The 16,657-nt window shown below is 52.3% G+C and overlaps 1 protein-coding gene across 1 annotated transcript in view; it reads right to left on the reverse strand.

Annotated features, from left to right (window-relative positions):
- LOC144494018 (regulating synaptic membrane exocytosis protein 1-like) overlaps positions 1-16,657 on the reverse strand; it is a gene marked incomplete at its 3' end in the record, with an annotated part of 567,179 nt that overhangs the window by 41,014 nt on the left and 509,508 nt on the right. Inside the window, exon 18 of the mRNA XM_078213592.1 lies at positions 5,630-5,689. Coding sequence (XP_078069718.1) covers positions 5,630-5,689 — 60 coding nt within the window. The remainder of the gene's footprint in view (positions 1-5,629; positions 5,690-16,657) is intronic.

Consider the following 16,657-nt stretch of genomic DNA (forward strand, 5'->3'; position numbering starts at 1 on the left):
CTACCCGAGTGCTCACGTCTCATCCGAACATAAGCCTCCTTTTTCTTTTTAACCAACAAAGAAACTTTTTTGGTGCACCACGGTTCCCTAGCCCTACCAATTCCTCCTTGCCTGACAGGGACATACCTATCACAGACTCGCAGTAGCTGCTCCTTGAAAAAACTCCACATGTCGGACGTTCCCAGTCCCTGTAATCTCCTAGTCCAACCTATGTTTCCTAATTCTCTCCTAATAGCCTCATAATTACCCTTCCCCCAGCTAAAACCACTGGCCCGAGGTTCATGCCTATCCCTTTCCATCACTAAGGTGAACGTAACCGAATTGTGGTCACTATCACCAAAATGCACACCAACTTCCAAGTCTAGCACCTGGTCTGGCTCATTTCCCAGCACCAGATCCAATATAGCCTCACCTCTAGTTGGCCTGTCTACATACTGAGTCAAAAAACCTTCCTGCACGCTTTGAACAAAAACTGACCCCTCTAACGAGCTAGAGCTATAACAATTCCAGTCAATATTAGTCAAGTTAAAATCCCCCATAACAATTGCCCTATTACTTTCACTCCTAAGCAGGATTGACTCCGCAATCCTTTCCTCAACCTCTCTAGAACTTTTAGGAGGTCCATAAAAGACTCCCAACAGGGTGACCTCTCCTCTCCTATTTCTAATCTCCGCCCATACTACCTCAACAGATAAGTCCTCATCAAACCTCCTCTCTGACACTGTGATACAATCTCTGACCAATAATGCTACCCCTCCCCCTCTTCTACCTCCTTCCCTACTTCGACTAAAACATTTGAACCCCGGGACCTGCAGCATCCATTCCTGCCCCTGCTCTATCCATGTCTCTGAAATAGCCACAACATCAAAGTCCCAGGTACTGATCCACGCTGCAAGTTCACCCACTTTATTGCGAATACTCCTGGCATTGAAGTATACACATTTCAAACCCTGCTCCACCCCACCTCTGCAATGCCGTGCATAGCAGTCCCCATCCATGCATCCCTCACTTTCAGCCCCACTACTCAGGATCCCTCCCCCCCCCCGAATCAGTTTAAACCTCCCTGCATGGCCTTAGCAAATTTACCCCCCAGGATATTGGTCCCCTTCTGATTAAGGTGTAGACCATCCTTCTCATAGAGGTCACACCTTCCCCAGTACGAGCCCCAATTGCTTAAGTACCTGAACCCCTCCCTCCTGCACCATCCCTTCAGCCATGAATTCAAACCTTCCCTCTCCCTATTCCTCTCTAAACTATCCCGTGGTACAGGCAAGAGTCCAGAGATAACCACTCTGTCAGTCTTGGCCTTTAGTTTCCACCCCAACTCCATAAATCCCTGCCTAATATCCCCTTCCCCTATCCTCCCTATGTCGTGTGTCCCCACATGTACAATAACTTGTGGTTTATCTCCCTCCCCCCTAAGAGTCCTGAATACCCTGTCAGACACATCCCGGACCCCAGCCCCTGGTAGGCAACACACCAACCCTGAGTCCCTACCTTTAGTTCCGACCCTCCTATCTGTCCCCTTAATTGTGGAGTCCCCAATCACAAGGCCCAGTCTTTTACAGCCCCTAACCACCTGAGCTTTCTCACTCGGCTCACCCCCAGAGATCTGCTCTCTATGCTCAGTTGATTCCTCCTCAACTGTAGCCTCCAGCACCGAAAACCTATTATGGAGGGGAACCGCCCCAGGGGATTGTCTTCCCGATTGCTTCTTACCCCTCCTCCTGGCATTGACCCAAGCCTCATTTCTAGGAGTTACTATTTCTCTATAACTCCTATCAACTTCCACCTCCGCCTCCCGAATTATGCGGAGTTCCTCTACCTCCCCCTCCAGCTCCTTTACACGCTCCTCCAGAAGCTGCAATCTAATGCACTTCTTACAACTAAAATCTCCTGAAACACTACTGGATTTCCTCACCACATACATCCCACAGGAGATGCAGCATACTGCCTGAACTGCCATCCCTGAAGCCATTACCAGCAAGAAAAAAAAAAAAACTTCCCCACACTTCCCCAACTGTCACTCTCTACTGCAGCCCGAGCAGCACTCCCTCACTGAGACACCAACTGTCACTCTCTATTGCAGCCCGAGCAGCACTCCCTCACTGAGACACCAACTGTCACTCTCCACTGCAGCCCGAGCAACACTCCCACACTGAGACTTTAGGTTCTTTACTCAGAGAGTAGTAAGGGCGTGGAATGCCCTGCCTGCAGCAGTAGTGGACTCATCAACATTAAGAGCATTCAAATGGTTATTGGATAAACATATGGATATTGGAATAGTGTAGATTAGAGGGGCTTTAGATTGGTTCCACTGGTCGGCGCAACATCGAGGGCCGAAGGGCCTCTACTGCGCTGTAATATTCTATGTTCTATGTTCACCCTATCTATGCCTTTCATAATTTTATACACCTCTATTAGGTCACCCCTCATCCTCCGTCTTTCCATTGAGAACAACCCCAGTTTACCCAATCTCTCATCATAACTAAGCCCTTCCATACCAGGCAACATCCTGGTAAACCTCCTCTGCACTCTCTCCAAAGCCTCCACATCCTCCTCGTAGTGTGGCGACCAGAACTGGACGCAGTATTCCAAATGCGGCCGAACCAACATTCTATACAACTGCAACATCAGACCCCAACTTTTATACTCTATGCCCCGTCCTATAAAGGCAAGCATGCCATATGCCTTACTCACTACCTTCTCCACCTGTGACGTCACCTTCAAGGATCTGTGGACTTGCACACCCAGGTCCCTCTGCGTATCTACACCCTTTATGGTTCTGCCATTTATCGTATAGCTCCCCCCTACATTAGTTCTACCAAAATGCATCACTTCGCATTCATCTGGATTGAACTCCATCTGCCATTTCTTTGTCCAAATTTCCAGCCTATCTATATCCTTCTGTAGCCTCTGACAATGTTCCTCACTATCTGCAAGTCCAGCCATTTTCGTGTCGTCCGCAAACTTACTGATCACCCCAGTTACACCTTCTTCCAGATCGTTTATATAAATCACAAACAGCAGAGGTCCCAATACAGAGCCCTGCGGAACACCACTAGTCACAGGCCTCCAGCCGGAAAAAGACCCTTCCACTACCACCCTCTGTCTTCTGTGAACAAGCCAGTTCTCTGCCCCTCTAGCCATGAGATTCAACCTTTTGCACCAACCTACCATGAGGGACTTTGTCAAATGCTTTACTAAAGTCCATAAAGACGACATCCACGGCCCTTCCCTCGTCAACCATTCTAGTCACTTCTTCAAAAAACTCCACCAGGTTAGTGAGGCATGACCTCCCTCTCACAAAACCATGCTGACTATCGTTAATGAGTTTATTCCCTTCTAAATGCGCGCACATCCTATCTCTAAGAATCCTCTCCAACAACTTCCCTACCACGGACGTCAAGCTCACCGGCCTATAATTTCCCGGGTTAGCCTTCCTACCCTTCTTAAATAACGGGACCACATTAGCTATCCTCCAATCCTCTGGGACCTCACCTGTGTCCAGTGACGAGACAAAGATTTGCGTCAGAGGACCAGCGATTTCATCTCTCGTCTCCCTGAGCAGCCTGGGATAGATTCCATCAGGCCCTGGGGATTTGTCAGTCTTTATATTCCCTAAAAAACCTAACACTTCCTCCCTTGTAATGGAGATTTTCTCTGACGGGTCAACACTCCCCTCCAAGACACTCACAGTCAACACATCCCTCTCCTTTGTGAATACCGACGCAAAGTATTCATTTAGGATCTCCCCTACTTTTTTGGGCTCTAAGCATAATTCCCCACTTTTGTCCCTGAGAGGTCCGATTTTTTCCCTGACAACCCTTTTGTTCCTAACATGTGAATAAAATGCCTTGGGATTCTCCTTAATCCTGTCTGCCAAGGACATTTCGTGACCCCTTTTTGCCCTTCTAATTCCTCGTTTGAGTTCTTTCCTACTTTCTTTGTATTCCTCCAGAGCTCCCTTCGTTTTTAGTTGCCTGGACCTAACGTACGCCTCTCTTTTCTTTTTGACCAATCCCTCAATTTCCCTGGTTATCCACGGTTCTCGAATCCTACCCTTCCTATCCTTCTTTTTAACAGGCACATGCCTATCCTGCAGCCCTAACAACTGTTCCTTAAAAGACTCCCACATGCCAGGTATGGATTTACCCTCAAACAGCCTCTCCCAATCAACAGCTGCCAATTTCTGCCTAATCCCACTAAAGTTAGCCTTTCCCCAATGTAACACCTTACCCTTGGGACTCCACTCATCCTTTTCCATCACTATCCTAAAGCTAACAGAATTGTGGTCACTGTTTGCCACATGTTCCCCAACCGAAACTTTGAAGACCTGACCGGGCTCATTCCCCAGTACTAGGTCCAGTATAGCCCCCTCTCTAGTCGGGCTATCTACATATTGTTCCAAAGAACCTTCCTGTACGCATTTTACAAATTCCTCCCCATTCAGACTCCCAGATCACATTTATGAAGGATTTGTCATATTTTTAGAACTAAATTTTCCTGAAATATTTAAATATTTGTAGATTCAAAAAGTAGTATTACTATGGTAATGACAAGTGCACTAAAACCTATCAAGGTTTTTCATGAAGAAAGCCGAAGTGGGAATTATAGTTTGGTCCTCCTTGACTGCATTGTTTATTTACTTGGAAAACTATGCTTTTAAAAATATTTTAGATGAATATTTTAGGTAGGGTGGCACGTGGTTAGCACTGCTGCCTCACAGCGCCAGAGACCCAGGTTCAATTCCAACCTTGAATGAGTGTCTGTGTGGAGTTTGCACATTCTCCCCATGTATGTGTGGGTTTCCTCCGGGTACTCCAGTTTCCTCCCACACTCCAAAGATGTGCGGGTTAGGTTGATTGCCCATGTTAAATTACACCTCAGTGTCAGGGGATTAGCAGGGTAAATATGTGGGGTTACGGGGATAGGGGCTGGGTGGGATTCTTGTTGGTGCAGACTCAATGGGCCGAATGGTCTCCTTCTGCATTGTGGGGATTCTATGGATTCTATAACAAAAAGTTAAAAATAAATCCTTACTATCATTCAGCCAGAAATTTCTTCTTTGAGAAAACAATGAGAATCCATTTTTCATCGATTGACTATGCAAGTTTGAAACAGTTGATTCTCATAATATAAACTGGAGAACAGAAATACATTGATCACCAGAATGTTATGAGAGCTGAAAGGGTTAATTGTGACAGATTGATTAGAATAGGCTTGAATATTCAAGATGATCTAATAATAGTCAAGGTGATCTAATTGAGGTGTTTAATATGATTAAAGCATTTGATAAGGTAGATGGAGAGAAATTGTTTCCCATGGCTGCAGAGTCCAAGAAACCTTAACATTCGAGTTCGACTGTTCAGGGTGATGTCAGTAACACTTCTTCACATAAAGGCCAGCTGAAATCTGGAACTTTCCCCCCTACTAAAAAGCTGCTAAGGCTCAACTGAAAATTTTCAAACTGAACGAGATAAATTGCTATTCAGCAAGGCAATGAAGGCTGCAAGAAAAACGACAGGTTGATAGAGTTGAGATATAGATCAGCAACTATCTCATTGAATGATGCACGCTGAATGATCTCAGTACACGCTGAAAACAAGAAGGACTAACTTTACATTACCTTGATGTTTGCTGTCCAGCTTTCCTGTCCCAGATTCCAGTGCGGCTTAGTTCTGGCATACTGTGATAAACAGAACACAGAGAACGCAGGTTAAAGATCACAAATTACAACCTCCACTTGGATTAGGGTAAGGCGAGAAGCGGGAGGAGTGATTAAGTTGACAAATTGATCCAGTAAAGCGAGTATTCACTGATGACTGAGTGAAAACAAATTAATTGTCGCAACTCATATTATAATTGTTTTTTTTACATGATATGAATCAATAATGGAAATTACTACACTGTTCTATCTGATGTCATTTCCTGTTGCTCCTCTCCACATCTGTATTAATGATGTCATTTGGTACCATTCAGGAATTATGGATTGCCAGAGAACTACCAAATGGCATCTTTGGAATTGGAGGAGTTGAATTTAAAAATAAACTTTCATCTCTTGCTAATTAATAGGATATTCTGTCGACTATCTTGGAGACAGATGCCAATGTTAGTCGATGATTCACAGTTGCGAATGCTCTTAAACCCGGGCAGAAAAATTGACCAGATTCTCTCACCCCCAAACCCGAATTAAATTCTTGGAGGGATACTGACACGTATCTAAAACTGGTCATTCCAGTGGTGGATAGTTGTTCCAGGTCTCAGATTAGGTGATAAATGGACAGAGCTTCCATATTCCTACATCATACAGCAAGTAAGTGATTACAGCCAGGTTAAAAACAACATCTTTTCACAAAATGACCATTTTGCAGCATTATTACTTTGCTTAAATCCATGACAAAACCTGAAGAAAAAGAACAGGAGGCAAAAGGCAACAAGCCTGACTTACACGATCACAACCACAAAGTATTTTTAAAAGCATAGTTTTCCAAGTAAATAAACAATGCAGTCAAGGAGGACCAAACTATAATCCCCCCATCTCGGCTTTCTTCATGAAAAATCAAATAAACCTTGATTGGTTTTAGTGTATTTGTCATTTGCCTCATTTAAAAGCAAACTTTAAAGCTATTCGTACAAATCCCATTCCTTCGCTCTCCATGGTTTACCAGCAGTTTTGCCTCCACTAGAGTTACAGCCTCAAGGCACTTTCTACATGCTACATAAAAGCTGACACTGCAAACTAACAGTGACCCAAGGAAAAATAATTAGTTGAGCAACCATGGACCCCAATCACCCCATCTGGCTGAACCTGACTCACTGCTCAAGGGTCTGTCCAGCCCACACTGTCTTTCTAATGATCTGAGGCATCTCCTGTTATGGATCGGCCAAGTAACAGCAGTAACAAGAATTTAACAAGGCATGATGGAACGTGATCTGCCCAGCAACAGGTAGAAATCTGCCTACTGATTGTGGTACCAATCATTCAAATGATTTTCCCAGTTAGCAGGCATCTCGACAAAACCAGGTGTAAAACGCCCTGTTAGTAGAAAACAGTTCATCGAGACCCCTCAGTATCCAAAGATGCGGAGGTTAGTGGATTGGCCATGCTAAATATGCAGGGTTACAGGAATAGAGCGGGGGAGGGGGGGTTGGGTGAGATGTTCTTTCAGAGTCGGTGCAGCCTTGATGAGCTGAATGACTTCTTATGCACTGTAGGGATTCGATGGTTTTATTTAATTCCAGTTTTATTCCATCTGCACCAGGATTTGTTTCCCCTTGCTGATTTCACAGTTTACCTCACCCCCTAAATTGTCCCATCCACATGCCGATCTTCCATGAATAGTTTTTGACGGGATTGCGAATAGGGCACTTGAGCCAAATCTGGATACTGTTCTCATCTAACATCCACACACATGAACTTCCAGTCGAGATAACTGGGTTATGGTAAGTATTAGGAAATCTGCAGATTGCCTTCTCTATGATGCATCCTAATTGAGAACAGCTAATCTAACAGAGACCAGTTGATAGAACAATAGAACCATAGAAAATTACAGCTCAGAAACAGGCCTTTTGGCCCTTCTTGTCTGTGCCGAACCATTTTTTGCCTAGTCCTACTGACCTGCATTTGGACCATATCCCTCCACACCCCTCTCATCCATGAACCCGTCCAAGTTTTTCTTAAATGTTAAAAGCATTTACCACTTTATCCGGCAGCTCATTCCTCACTCCCACCACTCTCTGCGTGAAGAAGCCCCCCCCTAATATTCCCTTTAAACTTTTCTCCTTTCACCCTTAACCCATGCCCTCTGGTTTTTTTCTCCCCTAGCCTCAGCAGAAAAAGCCTGCTTGCATTCACTCTATCTATACCCATCAAAATCTTATACACCTCTATCAAATCTCCCCTCAATCTTCTACGCTCCAGGGAATAAAGTCCCAACCTATTCAATCTCTCTCTGTAGCTCAGCTTCTCAAGTCCCGGCAACATCCTTGTGAACCTTCTCTGCACTCTTTCAACCTTATTTACATCCTTGCTGTAACTAGGTGACCAAAACTGTACACAATACTCCAAATTTGGCCTCACCAATGTCTTATATAACCTTAGTAAGAAGTTTAACAACACCAGGTTAAAGTCCAACAGGTTTATTTGATCCAAATAAACCTGTTATCCAAATTGTTGTTATCCAAATAAACATGTTGGACTTTAACCTGGTGTTGTTAAACTTCTTACTGTGTTTACCCCAGTCCAACGCCGGCATCTCCACATCATGACTTATATAACCTTATCATAACACTCCAACTTTTATACTCGATACTCCGATTTATAAAGGCCAATGTACCAAAGGCACTCTTTACGACCCTATCCACCTGTGACGTCACTTTTAGGGAATTCTGTACCTGTATTCCCAGATCCCTCTGTTCAACTGCACTCTTCAGAGTCCTACCATTTACCCTGTAGGTTCTACTTTGGTTTGTCCTTCCAATGTGCAATATCTCACACTTGTCTGCATTAAATTCCATTTGCCATTTTTCAGTCCATTTTTCTAGTTGGTCCAAATCCCTCTGCAAGCTTTGAAAACCTTCCTCACTGTCCACTACACCTCCAATCTTTGGATCATCAGCAAACTTGTTGATCCAATTTACCACATTATCATCCAGATCATTGATATAGATGACAAACAACAATGGACCCAACACCGATCCCTGCAGCACACCACTAGTCACAGGCCTCCACTCAGAAAAGCAATCCTCCACAACCACTCTCTGGCTTCTTCCATTGAGCCAGTGTCTAATCCAATTTACTACCTCCCCATGTATACCTAGCGACTGAACCTTCCTAACTAACCTCCCATGAGGGACCTTGTCAAAGGCCTTGCTGAAGTCCAGGTAGACAACATCCACCGCCTTCCCTTCATCCACTTTCCTGGTAACCTCCTCGAAAAACTCTAATAGATTGGTCAAACATGACCTACCACGCACAAAGCCATGTTGACTCTCCCTAATAAGTCCCTGTCTATCCAAATATTTGTAGATCCTATCCCTTATCACACCTTCCAATAACTTGCCCACCACCGACGTCAAACTTACTGGCCTATAATTTCCCGGATTTCTTTTGGAACCTTTTTTAAACAACGGAACAACATGAGGTAAATAAGGTTGAAAGAGTGCAGAGAAGGTTCACAAGGATGTTGCCGGGACTTGAGAAGCTGAGTTACAGAGAGAGATTGAATAGGTTGGGACTAGAAGATTGAGGGGAGATTTGATAGAGGTGTATAAGATTTTGATGGGTATAGATAGAGTGAATGCAAGCAGGCTTTTTCCGCTGAGGCTAGGGGAGAAAAAAACCAGAGGGCATGGGTTAAGGGTGAAAGGAGAAAAGTTTAAAGGGAATATTAGGGGGGGCTTTTTCACGCAGAGAGTGGTGGGAGTGTGGAATGAGCTGCCGGATAAAGTGGTAAATGCTGGGTCACTTTTAACATTTAAGAAAAACTTGGACAGGTTCATGGATGAGAGGGGTGTGGAGGGATATGGTCCAAGTGCAGGTCAGTGGGACTAGGCAAAAAATGGTTCGGCACAGACAAGAAGGGCCAAAAGGCCTGTTTCTGAGCTGTAATTTTCAATGGTTCTATGGTTCTATGAGCCACCCTCCATTCATCCGGCACCTCCCCCGTGAATACTGACATTTTAAATATGTCTGCCAGGGCCCCTGCAAGTTCAACACTAGCTTCCCTCAAGGTCCGTGGGAATACCCTGTCCGGTCCTGGGGATTTATCCACTCTGATTTGCCTCAAGACAGCGAGCACCTCCTCCCCTTTAATCTGTAAAGGTTCCATGGCCTCCCTACCAGTTTGTCCTATTTCCGTAGACTCCATGCCCGTTTCCTCAGTAAATACGGATGCAAATAAACCATTTAGTATCTCCCCCATCTCTTTTGGTTCCATACACAGTCTAACACTCTGGTCTTCAAGAGGACCAATTTTATCCCTCACTATCCTTTTGCTCCTAACATACCTATAGAAGCTCTTTGGATTTTCCTTCACTCTGAGTGCCAAAGCAACCACATGTCTTCTTTTAGCCCTCCTGATTTCCCTCTTAAGTAGCTTCTTGCACTTTTTATACTCCTCGAGCATCTGATGTGTTCCTTGCTGCTTGTAAATTTCATACAACTCTCTCTTCCTCTTAATCAGTGTTACAATCTCCCTCGAGAACCAAGGTTCCTTATTCTTATTTACTTTGCCTTTAATCCTGACAGGAACATACAAACTCTGCACTCTCAAAATTTCTCCTTTGAAGGCCTCCCACTTTCCATTTACATCCTTACCAGAGAACAGCCTGTGCCAATCCACACTTCCCAGATCCCTTCTCATTTAATCAAATTTGGCCTTTTTCCAGTTCAGAACTTCAACCCGAGGACCAGATCTATCCTTATCCACGATCAGGTTGAAACTAATGGCATTATGATCACTGGATCCAAAGTGTTCCCTCACACTCACATCCATCACCTGCCCTAACTCATTTCCCAATAGGAGATCCAATATCGCATCCTCTCTAGTTGGCACCTCTATATACTGATGTAGAAAATTCTCCTGAACACATTTTACAAACTCTACCCCGTCTAAACCTTTAACAGTATGCGAGTCCCAATCTATATGTGGAAAATTAAAATCCCCATCTATCACAACTTTGTGTTTCTTGCAGTTGTCAGCTATCTCTCCGCTGATTTGCTCCTCCAATTCTCGCTGACTATTGGGTGGTCTATAATACAACCCCATTAATGTGGTCATACCTTTCCTGTTTCTCAGCTCCACCCATAGGGCCTCTGTAGAAAGCTCCCTAATCTATCCTGCCTGAGTACCGCTGTAACATTTTCCCTGACCAACAATGCCACCCCCCCACCTTTTTTCCCTCTGCCTCTATCCCACCTGAAACATGGGAACCCTGGAACATTGAGCTGCCAGTCCTGCCCCTCCTGTAGCCAAGTTTCACTAATGGCTATAATGTCATATTTCCATGTGTCTATCCACGCCTTCAGCTCATCTGCCTTCCCCACAATACTCCTGGCATTGCAATAGACACACCTCAAAAGATTATTTCCACCACACTCTACCCTTCCATTTGTGATTTTGCTTGAACTAACCTGTCTTTTTACCCCCGCTCCACTATCTGCTCTGGCACTCTGGTTCCCATCCCCCTGCAAATCCAGTTTAAACGCTCCCCAATAACACTAGCAAATCTCCCTGCAAGTATATTGGTCCCCTTGTAGTTTAGGTGTAACCCGTCTCTCTTGTACAGGTCCCAACTGCCCCAGAAGAGGTCCCAATGATCCAAGAATTGGAAACCCTGCCCCCTGCACCAATTCCTCAGCCATGTGTTCATCCGCCCAAGCATCCTACTCCTGCCCTCACTGGCACGTGGTACAGGTAGCAATCCTGAGATTACTACCCTCGGGGTCCTGCTTTTTAACTTCCTTCCAAGCTCTTTGTACTCACTCTTTAGGACCTCCTCACTCTTCCTTCCCACGTCATTGGTACCGACGTGTACCACAACATCTGGCTGATCACCTTCCCACTTTAGAACGCTGTGCACGCGATCAGAGACATCGCTGACCTTGGCACCCGGGGGGCAACACACCATGCGGGAGTCTCTGTCCCGACCACAGAACCTCCGGTCTGTACCTCTGACCATCGAGTCCCCTATCACTACTGCTCTCCTCTTCTTCATCCCACCCTTTTGCGCTGTAGAACCAGACTCAGTATCAGAGTTCCGGCTGTCGCAGCTTGTCCCAGGTAAAGCACCTCCCACAACAGTATCCAATTCAGTATACCTGTTGTGGAGGGGTATGGCCACAGGGGAACCCTGCTCTGCCTGTCCTTTCACATTTCCATTTCCTCCCCTTACAGTAACCCAATTTCCTGTGCTCTGCTGCTTAGGTGTAACTATCTCCCGAAAGCTACTGTCTATAAACTCCTCATTCTCCCGAATTAGATGGAGGTCATCAAGCTCCTGCTCCAGTTCCCTAACACGCTTTGCTAGCAGCTGCAGCTGGTGAGGGATTGGAATGCCCTGCCAGCATCAGTAGTAAATGCGCCTAGTTTGGGGGCGTTTAAGAGATCCGTAGATAGGTTCATGGACGAAAAGAAATTGGTTTAGGTTGGAGGGTCACAGTTTTTTTTTTAACTGGTCGGTGCAACATCGTGGGCCGAAGGGCCTGTTCTGCGCTGTAATGTTCTATGTTCTATGTTCTATGCATCTTTTGCAGGTGCTGTCGTCAGGGATACCGGAGGTCTCCCTGATCTCCCTCATCCTGCAAGAGGAGCATTCCAACATCTTGCCTGGCCTTTTTTTTTACTCTGGGGAAATACAGGAATAAACTTGCTGAAAAAGAAAATAAAACCTACTCTCGCCTCTGCCTGTTCTCGCCGAAGCCCATTTTGAGCCAAAGCCCTTCAGCGCTCACTCTGCCCCCTGCTCACTCTGCTGCCCGCTAACGACACTGCCCGCTCAAAGGTGCAGCCTACTTTTAAACCCTCCAAAACCTTCCCAGGCTGCTGCTGGGCCTACTTCCTGTTTTGATAAAAAACCTCCGATTTTTTTCACAAATTTAACTGAAAAATAAATAAATAAATATAATGCACAAACAAGCTCCCTTACCCTCAGCCTGCCCCTGTGGAACAATGATAGTTTATCATTTTTAAATTAACATTATGTCACATGGATCCCCTGAAGAGTATAGAGGGTGTAGAAGTAGAGTTAAGAGAGAAATGAGGAGGGCAAAAAGGGGACATGAGATCGTTTTGGCAGATAAGGCAAAGGAGAATCCAAAGAGCTTCTACAAATACATGGCAGGGGGAGGGGAGAGTAGCAGGGGGAGGGGGGAAGCGGCGGGGGAAGGGGAAGCGGAAGCGGCCGGGGGAGGGGGAAGCAAAAGCGGGAGGGGAAGCAGAAGTGAGGGGGGGGGGGGAAGTGAGGGGGGGGGAAGTGGCAGGGGGGAGGAGGGAATGGCCGGGGGAGGTGGGAGCAGTGGGGACAGATGGGGGGAACGGAAGTGGGTCGGGGGAGGGGGAGCAGAGGGAGAGGCAAAGCACAGGGGGAGAGGTGAAGCGGAGGGGGAGAGGTGAAGCGGAGGGGGAGAGGTGAAGCGAAAGGGGAAGAGGTGGCAGAGGGGGAGAAGTGGCGGAGGGCGAGGAGTGAAGGGGGAGCGGAGGGGGAAGGAAAGGGGCGGGGGAAGGAAAGGGGGAGGGGCAGGAAAGGGGGAGGGGCAGGAAAGGGGGAGGGGCAGGAAAGGGGGAGGGGGAGGGGCAGGAAAGGGGGAGGGGGAGGGGCAGGAAAGGGGGAGGGGCAGGAAAGGGGGAGGGGGGAGGGGCAGGAGAGGGGGAGGGGCAAGAGAGGGGGAGGGGCAAGAGAGGGGGAGGGGCAGGAGAGGGGGAGGGGCAGGAGAGGGGGGGAAGGGAGGAAAGGAAGGGTGGAAGGGAGGAAAGGAAGGGGGGAAGGGAGGAAAGGAAGGGGGGAAGGGAGGAAAGGGGGGAGGGAGGGAGGGGGGAGGGAGGAAAGGGGGGAGGGAGGGAGGGGGGAGGGAGGGAGGGGGGAGGGAGGGAGGGGGGAGGGAGGGAGGGGGGGGGGAGGGAGGGAGGGGGGAGGGAGGGAGGGAGGGGGGAGGGAGGGAGGGAGGGGGGAGGGAGGGAGGGAGGGGGGAGGGAGGGAGGGAGGGGGGAGGGGGGAGGGAGGGAGGGAGGGGGGAGGGAGGGAGGGAGGGGGGAGGGAGGGAGGGAGGGGGGAGGGAGGGGGGAGGGAGGGAGGGAGGGAGGGGGGAGGGAGGGGGGAGGGAGGGAGGGGGGAGGGAGGGAGGGGGGAGGGAGGGAGGGGGGAGGGAGGGAGGGGGGAGGGAGGGAGGGGGGAGGGAGGGGGGAGGGAGGGGGGAGGGAGGGAGGGGGGAGGGAGGGGGGAGGGAGGGAGGGAGGGGGGAGGGAGGGGGGAGGGAGGGAGGGGGGAGGGAGGGGGGGAGGGAGGGAGGGAGGGGGGAGGGAGGGAGGGAGGGGGGGGAGGGAGGGAGGGAGGGAGGGAGGGAGGGAGGGAGGGAGGGGGAGGGAGGGGGAGGGAGGGGGGAGGGAGGGGGGAGGGAGGGGGGAGGGAGGGGGGAGGGAGGGGGGAGGGAGGGGGGAGGGAGGGGGGAGGGAGGGGGGAGGGAGGGGGGAGGGAGGGAGGGAGGGAGGGAGGGAGGGAGGGAGGGAGGGAGGGAGGGAGGGAGGGAGGGAGGGAGGGGGGAGGGAGGGGGGAGGGAGGGGGGAGGGAGGGAGGGAGGGAGGGAGGGGGGAGGGAGGGAGGGAGGGAGGGGGAGGGAGGGAGGGAGGGAGGGGGGAGGGAGGGAGGGAGGGGGGAGGGAGGGGGGAGGGAGGGAGGGAGGGAGGGGGGAGGGAGGGAGGGAGGGAGGGGGGAGGGAGGGAGGGAGGGAGGGGGGAGGGAGGGTGGAGGGAGGGAGGGAGGGTGGAAGGGAGGGAGGGAGGGTGGAAGGGAGGGTGGAAGGGAGGGAGGGAGGGTGGGAGGGAGGGTGGGAGGGAGGGAGGGAGGGAGGGGGAAGGGAGGGAGGGGGAGGGGGAAGGGAGGGAGGGGGAGGGGGAAGGGAGGGAGGGGGAGGGGGAAGGGAGGGAGGGGGAGGGGGAAGGGAGGGAGGGGGAGGGGGAAGGGAGGGAGGGGGAAGGGAGGGAGGGGGAGGGGGAAGGGAGGGAGGGGGAGGGGGAAGGGAGGGAGGGGGAGGGGGAAGGGAGGGAGGGGGAGGGGGAAGGGAGGGAGGGGGAGGGGGAAGGGAGGGAGGGGGAGGGGGAAGGGAGGGAGGGGGAGGGGGAAGGGAGGGAGGGGGAGGGGGAAGGGAGGGAGGGGGGAGGGGGAAGGGAGGGAGGGGGAGGGGGAAGGGAGGGAGGGGGAGGGGGAAGGGAGGGAGGGGGAGGGGGAAGGGAGGGAGGGGGAGGGGGAAGGGAGGGAGGGGGAGGGGGGAGGGGGAGGGGGAGGGGGGAGGGAGGGGGAGGGAGGGGGGAGGGAGGGGGGAGGGAGGGGGGAGGGAGGGGGGAGGGAGGGGGGGGGAGGGAGGGGGGAGGGAGGGGGAGGGAGGGGGGAGGGAGGGGGGAGGGAGGGGGGAGGGAGGGGGGAGGGAGGGGGGAGGGAGGGGGGGAGGGGGGAGGGAGGGGGGGAGGGGGGAGGGAGGAGGGGGGAGGGAGGAGGGGGGAGGGAGGAGGGGGGAGTGGGGAGGGAGGGGGGAGGGGTGAGGGAGGGAGAGGGGAGGGGAGGGAGAGGGGAGGGGAGGGAGGGGAGAGGGGAGGGAGGGAGGGGAGAGGGGAGGGAGGGAGGGGAGAGGGGAGGGAGGGAGGGGAGAGGGGAGGGAGGGAGGGGAGAGGGGAGGGAGGGAGAGGGGAGGGAGGGAGGGGGGAGAGGGGAGGGAGGGAGGGGGGAGAGGGGAGGGAGGGAGGGGGGAGAGGGGAGGGAGGGAGGGGGGAGAGGGGGAGGGAGGGAGGGGGGAGAGGGGAGGGAGGGAGAGGGGAGGGAGGGAGGGGGGAGGGGGGAGGGAGGGGGAGGAGCGAGGGGAGGAGCGAGGGGGGGAGGGAGGGGGGGGAGGGAGGGGGGGAGCGAGGGGGGAGGGAGGGAGGGGAGGGAGGGAGGGAGGGGAGGGAGGGAGGGAGGGGAGGGAGGGAGGGAGGGGAGGGGGGGAGGGAGGGGAGGGGGGAGGGAGGGGAGGGGGGAGGGAGGGAGGGGAGGGGGGGGAGGGAGGGAGGGGGGGGAGGGAGGGGGGGAGGGGGGGGAGGGAGGGGGGGAGGGGGGGGGAGGGAGGGGGGGAGGGGGGGGGAAGAGGGGGGGGAGGGGGGGGAGGGAGGGGGGGAGGGAGGGGGGGAGGGAGGGGGGGGAGGGAGGGGAGGAGGGAGGGGAGGAGGGAGGGGGGAGGGAGGGGGGAGGGAGGGGGGAGTGGAGGAGGAAAGAGGTGGGGAGGGGAAGGGAGGAAGAGTGGGAGTGGAGAGGGAAGGGGAGGGAAGGCGGAAGGGGGATGGGGAGCGGTGCGGGGATGGGGAGCGGGGTGGGGTGGGGATGGGGAGCGGGGTGGGGTGGGGATGGGGAGCGGGGGTGGGGATGGGGAGCGGGGTGGGGTGGGGATGGGGAGCGGGGTGGGGATGGGGAGCGGGGTGGGGTGGGGATGGGGAGCGGGGTGGGGTGGGGATGGGGAGCGGGGTGGGGGTGGGGAGCGGGGTGGGGTGGGGGTGGGGAGCGGGGTGGGGTGGGGATGGGGAGCGGTGTGGGGTGGGGATGGGGAGCGGGGTGGGGATGGGGAGCGGGGTGGGGTGGGGATGGGGAGCGGGGTGGGGTGGGGATGGGGAGCGGGGTGGGGTGGGGATGGGGAGCGGGGTGGGGTGGGGATGGGGAGCGGGGTGGGGTGGGGATGGGGAGTGTGGTGGGGATGGGGAGCGGGGTGGGGATGGGGAGCGGGTGGGGATGGGGAGCGGGTGGTGATGGGGAGCGGGGAGGGGATGGGGAGCGGGGAGGGGATGGGGAGCGGGGAGGGGATGGGGAGCGGGGTGGGGATGGGGAGCGGGGTGGGGATGGGGAGCGGGGTGGGGATGGGGAGCGGGGTGGGGTTGGGGAGCGGGGATGGGGAGCAGGGCGGGGATGGGGAGCGGGG

The sequence above is a fragment of the Mustelus asterias genome, chromosome 5 (assembly GCF_964213995.1).
Source record: "Mustelus asterias chromosome 5, sMusAst1.hap1.1, whole genome shotgun sequence".
Taxonomy (NCBI): domain Eukaryota; kingdom Metazoa; phylum Chordata; class Chondrichthyes; order Carcharhiniformes; family Triakidae; genus Mustelus; species Mustelus asterias.